General features: G+C 34.7%; 1 protein-coding gene across 8 annotated transcripts in view; it reads left to right on the top strand.

The window, feature by feature from the left end:
* Positions 1 to 16,798, top strand: part of LOC149775065 (beta-1,3-galactosyltransferase 1-like) — a 63,929-nt gene extending 47,131 nt beyond the window's left edge. For 6 of the 8 annotated variants that reach the window (XM_089942970.1, XM_089942974.1, XM_089942973.1 and 3 more), the window contains one exon: positions 8,414 to 16,798. In XM_089942970.1, the coding sequence (XP_089799096.1) occupies positions 8,485 to 9,525 (1,041 nt within the window). In that variant the 5' untranslated portion in view covers positions 8,414 to 8,484 and the 3' untranslated portion in view covers positions 9,526 to 16,798. Of the gene's footprint in view, positions 1 to 1,178; positions 1,316 to 3,024; positions 4,076 to 8,413 lie in introns of those variants that run through there. The other 2 variants (XM_089942977.1, XM_089942971.1) reach the window with 2 other exon arrangements.
* The last annotated feature ends 865 nt before the right edge of the window (positions 16,799 to 17,663 follow it).

Here is a 17,663-nt window from a genome sequence, read left to right as displayed (position 1 = left end):
GATTTTGATTCATAATTTCATAGTTTGGAGAAATTTGTAAATTAGGATTCAGTAAAGGATGCAAATATTTCGATGCGATGCTTGTAATCATTACACCATGTATGCTGACTATATGGCTTCAAAATGAGCACCGCGGAAACTGTACATTGCAACTAACTCTAGCTGACATTGGTGGCTCTTTTACAGCATTTTAATTACCAAGAGGTATAAATATTTAATCAACTGCTATTGGAATAATAATTTTTTTTTAAAATTTAATTTCCAAAATGTCATAAAAATTGACTATGTTCTAAACATCCATATATTTTTTTTGATTTACTTCTCCAAGATATAGCAGTCGTAAGTCGAGGTTTATCACTTTTAGCATCAGTGACCACTTTGTTTTGAATAAATGACCACAATCGTATGAAGATATCTTTACATATGCTGTCATCTATATTTATAAGGGTTCTTTCAGAATATCTTTGAAATATTTTGTACATTGTCATTTTTGGGCGAAATGTTTGTGGATAATAAAATAGATTGGTTGCTTTGGTAGATAATAACAATAGATTGGTTGCTCTGGTGGTAGTTTATTAACTATTACTTACTAATTAGCACTACTATTCTGATGGGCAGTTTCCACTACCTTCATTCACGTAACTATATTATCTCATTTAACTGGCACTGTATAGCCATTATTGTGCTTACGTTACTATAGATAAATTACTGTTTGTGTTCAGTGTATTTTCATGACACAAGTGTATACACATTTTTTTTTTGCCAGTATTTTTATATTACACCTCACTGTGCATCATTAGTTAGTCAAATTTCAGAGCACGGGAGAGAATCCAGGTTATTCACGAATCTTGTTTCCTTTAAGGTGTGTCAACTTTCCCACAATAGTAATTTAACGTAAAGGGCTCAAGGCACACTGGCCACTGTAGCAGCAGTTTCTTTGTTCAAACAGTCCAGTGACAGATGTTCGTCCGCTCAGATGCTATAACTTCATTGGTCAAATCGCCATCAGTGTGGTTTAGGTGGCACGTTATAGCAATCTCTACGCCCACCTCCCCATAACAAATATATAAAAAATAAAGCAGTTTTTATTAGCTCTTAAAACCCTTCCCGAAATGATAAGAAATATTCCGATTAGTTCTAATACTTTATTGTAAATTTCAATTATATCAATCCGAAAGGTGCGTTGTTTCGTACAAACCACGCGAGATATTACACCATAAGACCCAGATGCAATCCTGATTGGACATCCTTTGCTCACCTTATGTTGCAACCATCCAATAAAAAGCGACACTTCAGACTCTGATGCTTGTTTCAGGTGAGTACAATGTCGTCTTTTTTTTCCACAGGACAATACATTTGTTTTCACGCTTTTTACGCAATAGAAACCTTGACTTTTTGTTTCTCTTGCTGAGTCTAGCTGTAGTGGAGAATTGCTTAACGGCGATTAAGACGTTAGCCTAAAGTTCACGGACAGATAGTTAAGATTCAGATTTAGTTTTGTGGCATTAACCAAGTTTTTCAGTGCATGCTAGACTATAAATGGCAAAGAGTACATGTGATTGAGGAAGGACCAACGGGAAGCTGCTGGCAAACTTACTCACATTCACAAGTTGGCCGGGACGAGTCTCGAACACACGCAGACATTTTTCTTTAATCATGAATTAACAGAAATATAAACATTTGTCGAGGTAAATATGAAATTATATGGACCAATAGAATCAATCACATTGACGTCCCTCCATAAAGTTTCATTTTTCACTTCACCAAAGGACAGAAACTGTATACTAGCAATAACCTCATCACATGCCAAAGACTGAATTCAGTGTGTGTGTGTGTTTGTGTGTGTGTGTGTGATTTGGATTTTTAACGTAGCTGTAAAAAAAAAATCCAGTCATGGCTGTTTATAAGTGATGTCTAGCAATGGTGGGTGGGGGGACGGGCATCATGCCGCAGACATGTAGCTTGATGTATCATCCAGTCACATTATTTTGACATCAGGCCCACCGGTCCTGACACTAACCTCTTAATGTTGAGCACCTAACCGAGGCAGCTGTTAGTACCGCTCTAACCACTCTAACCAAGAGGCCACCGGAGCGGTCGAATTCATTGTGATTTGATGTACTGAAATAAAAAGGCCGACTTCATATCAATTGCTGTAAGGAAGCCAGTCCTTCGGTATTTCGCACATGGATAGGACAGGAAAGAAGTACTGTAGATATAAGTATTTAAGTATATCACAAACGAGATATTTACTCTTCTCGAATATATACAGAAAATATTTCACGAGTGGAGTGGAAATATTGTGTTGTCACGAGTTACCGTTTCACGAATGACAATTTGAAATATTTCGACCTGATGAGTAAACATAACATTGTATCTTCTCAAAATAAAAGAGAATTTATTTTCATGACATATACTTGAAGGCAAAACCGTCAGCATGCACGCATTTATTTTTAAAATTCTTCGTCAGTGTTGTTAACGGCTATATTAACATCAATCAAAAGAACTTCTGAAATATTTTCCGCAATAACTTTCGGACTATGAGCTTTAGCAAATTTATCTCCAATATAGATGGCTTTAGAGTGTATATTTTATCAAATTCATGTCCATTTCAGTCGAAAAATACCAGTCTTTAGTTTACACATTTTTGGGCTGCATTCAAACATGACTTCTGCTTCCTTGGCTTGCTAGCACTCGTGTGTGTGTGTGTGTGTGTGTGTGCACGCATTGGATTTTAACGTTTCGTTAAAAAATGTTCAGTCATATCGCTACGATGTCTGCAGTGTGGCAGTTTATAGGGATGTCATGCACTGGGGCATCATGCCGCAGACATATAACATGACGTCCCACCCAGTCACATTATCCTGATACCAGGCGGACCATTCATAACACTAACTCTTTAATGCTGAGCGGCTAGCGAGGCAGATGTTAGTACCATTTTTATAAGTCTTTGGTATAACGGAGGGGTTCGAACCCGCGACCTTCCGCATCCGAGGCGAACGCGCTAACCACGTATGCCATTGGAGAGGTGGGGAGAAATTAATTAGGCATATATATAGAAATATAGCATGCATAAGGGACCTCAACTGTGTCGATATAAATTTTTTCACACTGATGCATTTCAGTATACCGTTTCGAGTTATTTAAAAGTAAACCCGAAGCTACCCATAATACTGGCCTCTGAATTATTCCTTATGATGAATTATACGATATCTGAAAATTTTGGATCGATGCTATCTCTTAGAGTGATCTTTAAGTTTAAATATAAGTGCCAAAATATTCCACATAAGCCATGTACAACTTCGCTGGTTTCCATGTCTCGACTCTTTAGTCGAATTGGTTTATCACAGAATACAATCGCGGCGTTGCGATCGCTCGATTATTGAATGTTAAACAAGAAAAGTATGTAACGTCGATACATTCATATTTTGAACGATAGTTCAGACAAAAATTTGTTTAAAGCAAATCAAAAACAGATATTTGAATAAGTTTGCTAATTAAAAATTACTCTTAGCAACGAAGACCTATCAACGATAGGAGGTGTTTTTAAGGAATTACTAGTATAATATTTCTTCATTTACATAAGAAAAGAGGCTCCCTAATCCTGAAAGATACAAACATGACATTCCAATCAACGTCACGATATCACTTAGTCAAATCTCTCTTAAAGGTAAACTGTGTTTTGAAAACAAATATGTTAAACAGCCAATCTTTACAGATTCCCTTCTATAAATGATTGCCGCAATAAACCTTTATGAAACAGTCATCTGTCTTGAAAGGATACTTTACTTTGTCTTGAATGGACAATTTGCTTACTTCCTAGAAGTGACTGCATACAATTTTCTTAATAACGCAAAGCTCTTGACAACTAGTCAGTATGTGATCTGCCGTTAAGATAGTAGGTAACACGTTTATATCTTTTATCCGTATTAGACTGGGATTGGAAATTTTGTATTATCTTGACTTATTCAAAAGGTGATTTGGAACTTTCCCAACGGCATTCGGACTAAATAAAACGGAGGATCAAGCTTCAGTATATTTAACCGGTCTCAATTCTGATGACAGAATGAAAAAGGTATTGTGATGCAATGGTCTTGTTTGAATGACATATCAATGTACGACTTATCAAAACGAATGTACTGATATAACATTGTTAGGTTCAGCTATGTATACTTTATTTTGCAGAGCGGACTAAATGGAGGAAAGAGGCATATATCACCTTTATATAGAATAGCTTGAAACACACACACACACACACACACACACTCCGGTGGTCCGCCTCGGATGCGGGAGGTCGTGGGTTCGATCCCCGGCCGAGTCATACCAAAGACTTACAAAAATGGTACTAACAACTGCCTCGCTTGGCGTTCAGCATTAAGATGTTAGTGGTAGGACTGGTCGGCCTGTTGTCAGGATAATGTGTCTGGGTGGGACATCATGCTACATGTCTGCGGCATGATGCCCCAGTGCTAGACATCACTATAAACTGCCACACTGCTGACATCGTAGCGATATGACTTTTTTATTTTAAAGCTACGTTAAAAATCCAACTCTCTCCCTCTCTCTCTCTCTCTCTCTCTCTCTCAATTATATAGGCTAACGCACGTAGTAGTTACATGAAATTGAAGCCATGAGTTAATCTTCCCCCTCTCTCCACCACTTCCTTGTGGGATGAAACATATAGCATTGGTCAGAGATGTTTTCCTGTTTGTCGCATAAGGCGATTGATGAAGACCAATATTTTGCCGTGGAATGAGTCAATCGAGGCTGTTTTAACTGAGACGGTCTTGGTCGGTTTTAAAAGGGTACGATTTAAAAAGAAAATTATAATGACCTTACATTTATACATTTAAAAGATATTAGTCCTCTGTTGGTTCTATATTTTTTATGCATCCGATTGAGTTTTTGATGAATCTTTACCTTTCAACTCATATTGCATTTTTTTTTTATTTGGAGGGGTTTGAGGCAATGTTTCGATCTCTACCACTTTTTCTACTCAGCTTTATGCTCGGCACTGCATATGGCCATGACTGTGCTGATGTGCCATTAACTTACACACACACACACACACACACACATGCATATATATATATATATATATATATATATATATATACACATACATACATACATACATACATACAATACATACATTCACATATACATACATACATACACACACACACACACACATACATACATACATACATACATACATACATACATACATACATACATACATACATACATACATACGCAAACAATCACAAAATCTTATTTGTGCGAAATGCTTCTAAACAAATCAGTGTTAGAAATTTTTACTGATGATTTCAGCTAATCATATTATTTCGGCTGCACGTTATATGATTGAATGATGTGAAACTGCCAGAATCGTACATCGGTTAAAGTTGGTTTAGATGAGTGTACGATTTGTCTTGAATTGTTTATGTGAAACAACCCAATTATTAGTTTTACATTAAATGTTCGTATTCTGTGTCTCTGAAAATGGTTTTTCTTGGTTTGGTTAAGTCCTGAAAGTATTCTTGAACATGGAAGGATATTTAAGGACTTCTTAGAGAGTCTTTTTTTCTGGTATTCTTTCAAATGAGAAAGTATAGTCAATGACATATTTTCTCCTATGAATATCAGGCAACAAGCAGGTGGCTTAAAACCTACATTTTATTTTATCATTGACGATATAACGATCAAACTTGTCAGGTGACTTTCCTGTCAAAGAATTTACAGTTAGCTTTAAAAATTCCTTTGCGATTCTAAGAGCTCCCAGGATCTCCGGTACAGAGATTAATGTACCCACCCACCCCTGTAAAAATATGTAGATTACTCGTTTCTACTCCGTTGATCATTCTTTTGATGTTCAGTTTTGGTGCAGCTGATAAATTAAAAAATACAAGATACAGGCAATAATGGGAGTCGTGTGGCAAGTTGTCCAAATGGCTCCAGTTTTAAATATAACTATGGTGCATCATCATTGGGTGTCTAATCAACCATCTCACTGCACCCTATGACCTCAGGATAAGGGTCAAACTGTCACTCAACGATGATATCATGTGTATAGCATAAGGATTGTCAGGATTTGAATTACAAAAAAGCCATTATTATTCATGATACATGTATAAAAATCCGGATGTGACATCCCACTGGAATGTAGGTTTGCACTGATTTTCAAGCTATCAGTTCAGCTCGACCTTCTTCCTTTCCCACCCTTACTCTAAAGTCTCACTCTGTATTTATATATAAAACTATACATTTCGCTCTTTTTCCACTTTTCTCTGTTTTAAATTTGTTTTTCTTTTGGTATATTTTTTCAGTTACTCTAGACAGATCTCGAATATAATTCCTTCTGTGTGACCCAAGAAGCGACGGAATAGGGAGTCAGAGTGGTCGGAAATAGTTGATCACCAAGTCATCTTAAAATAATATTATCACAGATGAAATCAGATATATTTGATAACATTTTGGCATGCAATGAACTTTAATCTTGAAAATATAAAATTATTTTAAAGGCATGAGATTTAGCAGATTTAAAAATGTTGTTACAATGCTCTATTAGACGGCACGAAGAGTAACTTTTTTGTGTATTCTGGTCAGACTTCGCATAGGAAGTAATACAAAGGCACGTCCTATATCTAATAGCCTTTGTATTCAAGTCAGTGACCAGAGCTATAACGAAGAGGGTTGGTGGTTAGGTGATGGAGAGAGCATGTGTGAAATTTATGATGTTGAATAATAACTATTTCAGATTGCTTTCAATATGAAACAGACATCAGTTGACCTTTTTGAATAAAGTAATTTATCAACTTATACCTTGGTTCACCACACAATATAAATTGACTAAATGGGTATAGACACTCAGTATAAATTGACTAAACGGGTATAGAGACTCATTATACATTGACTAAATGATTATAGACACTCAGAATAAATTGACTAAATGAGTATAGATACTCATTATAAATTTAATAAATGATTATAGACACTCAGTATAAATTGACTAAATGGGTATAGACACTCAGTATAGATTGACTAAATGGATATAGACACTCAGTATAGATTGACTAAATGGGTATAGACACTCAGTATAAATTGACTAAATGGGTATAGACACTCAGTATAAATTGACTAAATGGGTATAGAAACTCATTATAAATTGAATAAATGATTATAGACACTCATAATAAATTGACTAAATGGTTATTGACACTCATAATAACTTGACTAAGTGGGTATAGATATTCATTATAAATTGAATAAATGGGTATAGACACTCAGTATAGATTGACTAAATGGGTATAGACACTCAGTATAGATTGACTAAATGGGCATAGACACTCAGTATAAATTGACTAAATGGGTGTAGACACTCAGTATAGATTGACTAAATGGGTATAGACACGCAGTATAAATTGACTAAATGGTTATTGACACTCATAATAAATTGACTAAGTGGGTATAGATATTCATTATAAATTGAATAAATGGGTATAGACACAGTATAAATTGACTAAATGGGTATAGACACTCAGTATAAATTGAATAAATGATTATAGACACTCAGAATAAATTGACTAAATGGGTATAGACACGCAGTATAAATTGACTAAATGGTTATTGACACTCAATAAATTGACTAAGTGGGTATAGATATTCTATATAAATTGACTAAATGGGTATAGACACTCAGAATAAATTGACTAAATGGGTATAGACACTCAGTATAAATTGACTAAATGGGTATAGACACGCAGTATAAATTGACTAAATGGTTATTGACACTCATAATAAATTGACTAAGTGGGTATAGATATTCTATATAAATTGACTAAATGGGTATAGACACAGTATAAATTGACTAAATGGGTATAGACACTCAGTATAAATTGAATAAATGATTATAGACACTCAGAATAAATTGACTAAATGGGTATAGACACTCAGAATAAATTGACTAAATGGGTATAGACACTCAGTATAAATTGACTAAATGGGTATAGACACTCAGTATAAATTGACTAAATCGGTATAGACACTCAGTATAAATTGACTAAATCGGTATAGACATTCAGTATAAATGGATTATATGGATATAGACACATGGTATTCTAAAGGTGATTGTCAAACTTTTAAATAATACCGACTTCACATTTTCTGTGCAATTCGCACATACACTATATATATATATATATATATATATATATATATATATATATATATATATATATATATATATATATATATATATATATATATATATAAATAATGCATATATCTCCAAGAAAAACACGTTCGTTTCTTAGATCAAAAGCAGATGTGTAAATAATAAAATTACATACATACTATCTTTAAAGTGAGAATAGATGTAATGGTTTTGTTTTTCTTTTCTTTTAATTTTCAGATTTGCCGATGTAACCAGTGAAATGGGCCATCCTTATGTTGAGAAACGATTGAGATCGTGCACCTGTCATTATGGTACCCAGAAAAATCGTCAGGCAAACTGGGTTTGTATTCCTTGCCTCTTTATGTTTTATTTTCCTAAATGTTACCTTTATCATCGAATGGGGAGATGACGTCAGCTGGATACCGTACGAAATTCGGGATAATTCAAATAGTTCTTTCTGGATTCCTCTTGCTGACGGCAAAACGGTGTTCTACACTAATTTCACATTTATGCCCTTTATGCCTGAGTACATTCTCAATAATCCGGAAATATGCCAAAATAAAGAATCGATGTTTTTTCTAGTGATGGTTCATACCGCAGTGTTCCATTTTGATCAGAGAGAATTCCTTCGGAGGACTTGGGCCAATAAGGATCTTCTCCGCAGTCACATGATGAGAGTCGTGTTTCTCGTTGGTCTTCCACGAGAGTCTTCCATGCAGGAAAGGCTTCTGAAAGAGAATGACCAAAACGGGGATATTGTCCAGGGAGATTTTATCGACGATTATCACAACCTTACTCACAAAGGAGTGATGGGATTTAAATGGATAAGTGAAAATTGTAAAAATGCAAAATATGTGATCAAAATCGATGATGACGTTTTCGTAAATATATTTCATTTGATAGAAACAGTATTACCAGTGGTAGAGAAACATCCTAGGCATATATTTTGCTATACGCGAGGAAACAACACAGTGGCGAGAGACGGACGCCACGCTGTAGATATACATTATTTTCCTGGTGTGCAGCGCTTGCCGTTTCCATTTTGTGCTGGACCGTTTGTACTTTTTCCAAACGCAATTGTAACTGAAATGTATGTAGCTTCTTTAAGTACACCATTCCTTTGGCTGGATGACGTATATTTATTCGGAATACTGCCACTTGTGACTGGAAATATATCCTTGTACCATCTTCCAAAGTGTCACGAGGATCCAAATAATGCATTAGAATGTTTCTCATCAAAAGCGCAATGTGATATTCTGGCAGCGTTCGCTTGGGACGGCAAAGCAATGTTTTCGCTGTGGAACTACAGTCTTAAGCAATATAATGAGAGGTTGTGGCGATATGTATAGGTTACAGGTTTTCATCAGCCTCCATTATTTACTTTTTATGCCCCACTGCGATAGCACATTTGATCTGTTTTAGTTCTCATATAATGTTATTCATTACGATTCTATGACCATTCTCTTGAAAACCTCCCCACCCCCATCCTGCCAAAATAACCAACCCCCCCCCCCATAAAAGAACAAACATAAAGTTGATATGCAAAACAACATGAACGAAAAAAAGAATTAAAACAGCAACTACAAAAAGAAAACAAACATCTATACAACGTAGAACTTACACGATCGTACAAAACATTAGCATTGCCATGTGTAGATGGTCCAATGAGATTTTCTCTTGTTCAGAGTTACAAGTTTTAGCATTGCCATATTCAAATTGCCTAATTAGATTTTCTTTTGGTAAAAACCCTAATTTTCAGGAAATGTTATAAACATTTATGAGTGAGAATTTTTAAATGTCGGTCTTGAGTCTATTTTGGTACGATCACACAAAAACTATTTAATGTACATTCATGAGATTATACACAGTTTATGAAGGTTCTGTGTCGATTTCATGTGTATTACCTATTTTGGTACGAAGCAGTGGCTATGGTTTACTTAGAATTTTCCAAGCTGGTACTAAATCTTTGTCCGAACGGTTGCACATAAGCTATTTCAAGTTGAGCCACCACGTGTAACATACCCTGTGATGGCGGTTGGTCATATGTAGATGTTGGCAGTTGGTCATACGAAGATGTTGTCAGTTAGTCATATGCAGATGTTGGCAGTTGGTCACATGTTCATGATGGCATTTGTTCATATGTAGATGAGGTCAGTTGGTCATATGTTGAAGACGTCAGATGGTTATCTGAAGATGTCGGCAGCTGGTCATATGCAGATGATGTCAGTTGGTCATATGTAGATGATACCAGTTGGTCATTTGTTAATGTCAGTTGGTAATATGTTGATGATGTCAGTTGGTCATATGCAGCTATTGGCAGTTGGTCATATGCAGATGATGTAAGTTGGTCATATGTTGATGTAAGTTGATCATCTGCATTCGTTGGCAGTTGGTCATATGTAGGTGATGTCAGCTGGTCATATGTTGACGTCAGTTGGTAATATGTTGATGATGTCAGTTGGTCATATGTAGATGATGTCAGCTGGTCATATGTTGATGTCAGTTGGTAATATGTTGATGATGTCAGCTGGTAATATGCAGATGTTGGCAGTTGGTCATATGTAGATGATGTCAGTTGGTCATATGTTGATGTCAGTTGGTAATATTTTGATGATGGCATTTGGTTACGTGCAGTCGATGGCAGTTGGTCATATGTAGATGATTCGATTGCAACGTTACACACACTATCACTATATATATATATATATATATATATATATATATATATATATATATATATATATATATATATATATATATATATATATATATATAGTGATATTTTGTTATGACATATGACCCTTTTCGACTTAGAATGTTTCAAGAGATCAGATCTCAAGTATATCAGTAATGGCTGACCAGCATGCTTTTCTTGACTGTATAACATATATGGATAACAGTAATTAGGAATTTTATTATTATTATTATTATTATTATTATTCTTATTGGATCCCAGTGCCATGTAGCTAATTTTCATATTTGTATTTGCCTAATGTACATTTTGAACTTCAACCTATCTTTAAAGAACTCATAAGGTATTTCAGGTCAGTGACCAACCTTGGGAAATTTTTATTTCTTTCATGTTAAGTTAAAGGTATTGTTTAGTTAATTTGTTGATAGATAAAGTGAGGATTTGGGGTTTATCATGGTACATAACTTGTTCATAACAAACTGTGTGAAAACACTGAATTTGTTTAAGCATAGCGCGGACGAAACATTGCGGAAGTGCGATAAAACAACGTTGGGGAAGAGCGCTAATGCGAACACTGGGGAAGAAGGTTAATACAACCACCGTGGACTATCGCTAATACGAATATTAAGGGTATACGTGTTTTACGAACACAATTGCTTAGTTAATCAGATTTTTAAAAATGTGAGTAGTGAAGAAGGGATGTAATATAAACAGTGATGATCTTTGTGTTATGTTTTGCTAAATAACACAAAACATGGTTTGGTCTAACTACTTTAATGGCTAGGTTTAACTGACTCCAAACGGAGAATACACACGCACACTAGTTTCTCACGCCAATGTTATCATAAGGCACATACGGCTACAACTGAGTGAGACCCTGGAGCTGACCTTAGGTGACCTGTAACTGTCAGACCATTTGTAGCAACAGAATGTTTATACCGTCTATTACCACTATATGTAGCAACAGGATGTTAATACCGTATATTACCACTATTTGTAGCAACAGGATGTTAATACCGTATATTACCACTATTTGTAGCAACAGGATGTTAATACCGTATATTACCACTATTTGTAGCAACAGGATGTTAATACCGTATATTACCACTATTTGTAGCAACAGGATGTTAATACCGTATATTACCACTATTTGTAGCAACAGGATGTTAATACCGTATATTACCACTATTTGTAGCAACAGGATGTTAATACCGTATATTACCACTATTTGTAGCAACAGGATGTTAATACCGTATATTACCACTATTTGTAGCAACAGGATGTTAATACCGTATATTACCAATATTTGTAGCTACAGGATGTTAATACCGTATATTACCACTATATGTATTTTAAAAATTATAATGTAGCTTAGCTTGTAAAATTAAAAATAGAAACCACCCAAAAAATCGTCTGTTGCAAAGGAAGGATCGAGTACTAAGAAGTAATGAAAGATATCATTTCACGTAGAAATGTAATAATTCTTTAGGGTCATGGAAAATACGGTTATGCTCATGAATTATTATATATGCATATATATCTTTACAAATCAAACACAGTTACGGCTGTTTGTATAGTTATCACATAATTTATCAGCCTACTTGCTAACGTCAGTTTGGGGGAATATCTTCTCCCCTCCAGGCGCACACAGGTCCCCACCTTCTCACTTTCTTCACCCACTCCAATATCATTTAAACTATTATGTAGATATAGCATTGGTTTGTATACGGACGGTACTCATCTGACTTTTCCCCTGTCGTAGTAATCATTTTGTAGGATGTAATCTCAAGGATGTCAGTACTCTCGAACTGCTCAGTTGCAAATGAGTTGTATATTTTTGCCAAATTCAATGTTATTTTTTATTATACAATACACTTGAGATTGAGCATGCACACACATATATCTAATATCTTGCAAAAATTTTTCTATGAGAGATATTCACGGTTACGCAGGTGTGGATGTTACACTGTTTGTAACATAAGAGAACTCTGTATCGAGCATCAATATCTAAAATATAACATTCCAAAACAAACTAAGGAATACATATCATATTTGTGCATTCCATATTGTTATGTCAAATACTGTAAACATATCAATAATTGAATCTGCCAAGAAACATGTAATGTTAAAACAATATTTAATGTACTTTTGTAACGAAGGAACTTACAAGTTCAAACTATTGCATAATGATGCAGATTGTTTTGTTTTTGTTGATAATCATTCGTTGGATAAATTTTTTTGAATGAAATATAAGCCTTCATGTTTAATGACTTTCCTCAACAAGCCTGTTTGTTTGATATTCTGGTAACTCCGGTAGTGATGCTGGTGTCTTGTACCAAGTTGACTGTGTTAAGGGTATACAATTTATATTTAGTGTTTATTCTAAAAACAAAGCGGATGCCTTTACTTAATGAAGTCAGATTGATGTATGAGTGATTTGATCTCTGTGTCGTTTTGTACATTGATCAATAATATATGGTATATTTAATTTAGGTCACTTATGCAATTTTTTCTTGTAACTTACGACATAATTATTTCAGAGGTGAATAAGCAGCCAGATTCTGTCACTATGTTCATGTAATCAGACTTAAAATAATTTCTACAAAACTATGACGATCTTAAGATTGTATGCATTGGTTATTCAGAATGTTTAAAATGTTTGACCGATTTCTTGGACGAAGTTATTGGTTCCTTTCATTTTTTTTCCTTAATATCTTTCATTTATGAGAACGATATGTAAGAAGGAAGTAGAAATGCGTTCATAAAGACTTCCTTGGAGTTTGTGCGTTTGTGGGCTAATAAAAAGAGTTTGGTACAAAACAGGAGTAAGTGTACAGGATCCGTAAAAGAGCACTTGATATGAGGTGCTGACGTTTGTACAGATTTCATGTTTGAGTTTCGCAAGAATGTACATTGCCATACAATCACACTACCATTGACACCTATTTTTCAGGTTGTGTGCTGATATCCACCCTCGTATTTCTTGTAATGTAAGTGCACAAAAGACCTTTAGTAATCATAAAACATTATTATGCCATTATTTTCTCCAAAGTCAGACACTTGTCCATTATCGTTAAGTGTTCCATTGCTTAAAAAATAAAAAAATTCAAAGAAATCTGTCATAGTCTCTTTCCTGAGATTTGCAATCAAAGAATCTAGCATATCTTCATCAGTAACCCTTACCATTCTGTTGAAAATATATTTTATTGCCAAATATGGATACAAGGCACAATGATTCAGAGCAAATGTAAATACAAGTTCCTCTCCATTATAATATTAATGATGCATTATTGAGCGTGCAGACAAGACTGGTGGAACAATAATTAAGATAGGAGGCATCTCTCTCTCTCTCTCTCTCTCTCTCTCTCTCTCTATATATATATATATATATATATATATATATATATATATATATATATATATATATATATATATATATATGAAGAAAATAAAGAAGAGGGGAGAAGAGTGGGAACGTTTGGTGTGGTCCGGTCGGTAAATGTTTAACTGCAGATATAAGGAAACAACGAGTAATCATAATTTTGTGAACCTTTTCGTTTTAATAATAAAAATTTGTATTTCCTATTGTAGCAAAATGTTTTGTTCTCCCAAGTAAATTTCGTTCCCAGATAAAACTATCAGAGTCGATAAACAATTAATATTCATTATTGATTTTTTTATTTATTGCCTTCTTACAAAATCGGCTTTCTAAAAGACGACGAAGGTGGTTTTCTGTTGGAGATCCGCAAAAATTGGTAGAAATTGGGACAAGATTACATTTGAATAACTCATTCAGCATGGAAACCGTGTTGCTCGGTAGTCTATGGCACTAGCCTTTACCGATTACTGTCATCTCACCTCTCGGGCTCAGTCGATGTGGTATGTGAGAAAGTGCTAGTAGTTTCCCATGGGTCAATGTTTACTCCACCAGATATACTGGCAGCCATGAATCACGCGCTGAAAAATGGAGTCAAGGTATAACGGTACCTATTGTATAAGCCCAGGTGGGCGGAGCTTAAGGTGTGGGAACATAGTATTCAGAAATAAACAACAACACTAGCTGTGATTGGTGCATTATGCAACAGTTGTACTTTCTGTTAGGCTTTAAAAAAAGTTGAGCCTCTTGGCAACATGTGAGATTATTTTAATTCATATCTAGATCATACTTGCATTTTTTATGATATTTTTAAAATGTGGTTATAATGGCTGAAAATATGTGTTGTGATTTGATAACTCTTACCCCTGTCTAGTTCCAGCAGATTTATCTCTCTTAAATGCAGTGGAGTACCTGGTTTTGTCGTTGTCAAATTGACAATCTCACACTGTTCTTTATTACAGTGTGTGACATGCATGCTGAGGTAGGATAGAAAGTATATTTATTTCACAAAACATTATCATTGAGGTCTATGCAAAAACAATTGGTACCGTGATACCTTAAGCCCACACCAGCAACATAAATAAACGAACTACATTTGTCTTAATCGGCTTATTACCACAGAAGCACGCCTATTACCAAATGAATAAACAACTATAGTATAGTATAGTATAGTATAGTATAGTATAGTATAGTATAGTATAGTATAGTATAGATATGGTGTGGCATGGCATGGCATGGTGTGGTACGGTGTGGTGTGGTGTGGTGTGGTGTGGCGAAGCGTAGCGTAACAAGGCATAGCATAGCATAGCATAGTGTTGTGTGTTGCGTGGCGTGGCGTGCCGTGGCGTGGCTGAACAGTATTGTAGATTGTGGCAGATCGTTCCACAAGTCGATACTTGTTAGTACATAATATGTGTTTTTTAACAGAGAGTTTATACATCAATATTGAATGACATTGCTGGAGATTTGTTGTACCTTATATGACATTATGACCCGTGAACAAAGCGGAAGAATAACAATTGTATAGCCCTAAGACTGATTTATGCTAATGTTTATCAAAACTACAGAGATCTTTTATGTTTCTCCTTTCTGCTAGAGTGGACTATCCGTTTTTAAACAAAATGCTTCTCTGCGTGCAAATGTTTTTGTCCTGAGATGAATCTGGCGTTTTCTAGTTTTATCTTTTTTCTAAGTCTGCAATGTTGCAGGAAGACTATTTTAGATGCATACTCCAGAAATGGGCGAATGCATGTGAAATAAATTTTATTGAGGTTGTTTTGACAATGCATATATATATATATATATATATATATATATATATATATATATATATATATAACTTGATTTTATAGACAATATTTTAAACGTTGTATCTGCATGTATGTATTTTAGTGATATATGTGTGTGTATACCCACAAGAACGTCTAGAACAACAACGATATACAAAACCGTTTCCAATATCATCACCGATTGCTGCGATTCAAGAAAATAAGACGAAGTTCAACCTAAGCTTTAGTGTTTTTAAACTTAGACGTTAATCCACCTGTCTTAAAATAATAATGGGCATATGACAGCTGAAAACATTTGTGGCTATAGTGCCAAGCACGTAGTGGTTATAAATAACGGTACAAGGCAAACTGTAAGTATCCTAATAGACAAAGAAGAATTAAAGCATGACCTGTTTAAAATATACACGGACAGGAAACACAGGCAACAACATAAAAATACGATCAAGAGTTAGTACTAAAATCTCAATGTTGTTGTTACGTCCCCACGCGTCAAAAGGAAAATTCTACATGGAACACCATTATGTATGTTGCTAACATGCTTGTTGGTGTGCTCTTTTGGCGACAAAGTGTACCGGCGAGAGAGTGTACCGTTTCTAAAACTTCAGCATGTTTATTATTTTTTTCTTCAGTTACATAATGAGTGAATAGATCATATATTTGTTGTAAAGGATTATGTGTATAAGCTTTATACGTTTCCTAGGATAGTCGCAAAAGAATTTACAATTACACGAACCTTTTGCTAAATAAAATTATTATTATTATTATTATTATTATTATTATTATTGTTGTTGTTGTTATTATTATTATTTTTATTGTTATTATTATAGTTTATTTGCATCAAACTTATACATATCTGTGTCATTTCCATATATTCTCATTGCAACAATATTATAACATTATACAATGATTTTTTTTAAAAATTACTTAAAAGATATTCCAGCTATTACAACTCCAGCATCATCACCGCTAGTGAGCCTCTTGATCTCACAAGGTCGGCGCTCACAAAATAATCTTGTCTTATGATCCCTCTATACTTCAAATAATTTCCCCATGAAGACCCCCTATTTAAAATAGCCAATCAGATTTATTTAAGCTAGTGTGTGCTTTCAAACTAGGAAGTGTAACATTACGAACGAGTGAAACCATGCTTTGTATCGGTGTCTAACTTCCTTGTGAATCTAAATATCTAAAAAGAGTGTACGAGAAAATGTGGCAGATACATTTGGAATGTGGGAACTTGTGGCTTGAAATAATTTTGTTTAGTTCCAACGTTTAAATGGATAATAATGATGGATTTGCGGCATTCTCACCTTCTCAGTTATTTAATTGGTCATTCCTCGAATGTATTGCAAACTTCATAAGTTCCCTTGTCTTTTAAAACCGGTCGGTTCCATTTAGGCATTATGGGATTGCGGACTACATATACGATTTACTTTATTCAGAAATTGAAGACCGTGGCAACCTGCACAAACTACGTCCTTCCGAAAACGAAGTTTTGACAACGGAAGTGCTCAAAGAAGCATGGGCAATTTCAGTTTCGTAAAAGCACATGCTAACACATTTTTACGAAGAATTTTACATTGGTCAAATTCTTGTCAATATATTTATTAGACTCACTGTATTAATTCA

Source organism: Sinohyriopsis cumingii, chromosome 19 (genome assembly GCF_028554795.1).
Source record: "Sinohyriopsis cumingii isolate HCF-2022 chromosome 19, ASM2855479v2, whole genome shotgun sequence".
Lineage (NCBI taxonomy): Eukaryota > Metazoa > Mollusca > Bivalvia > Unionida > Unionidae > Sinohyriopsis > Sinohyriopsis cumingii.
Note: the sequence above shows the minus strand (reverse complement) of the source record. Positions and strands in the feature narration are given on the sequence as shown.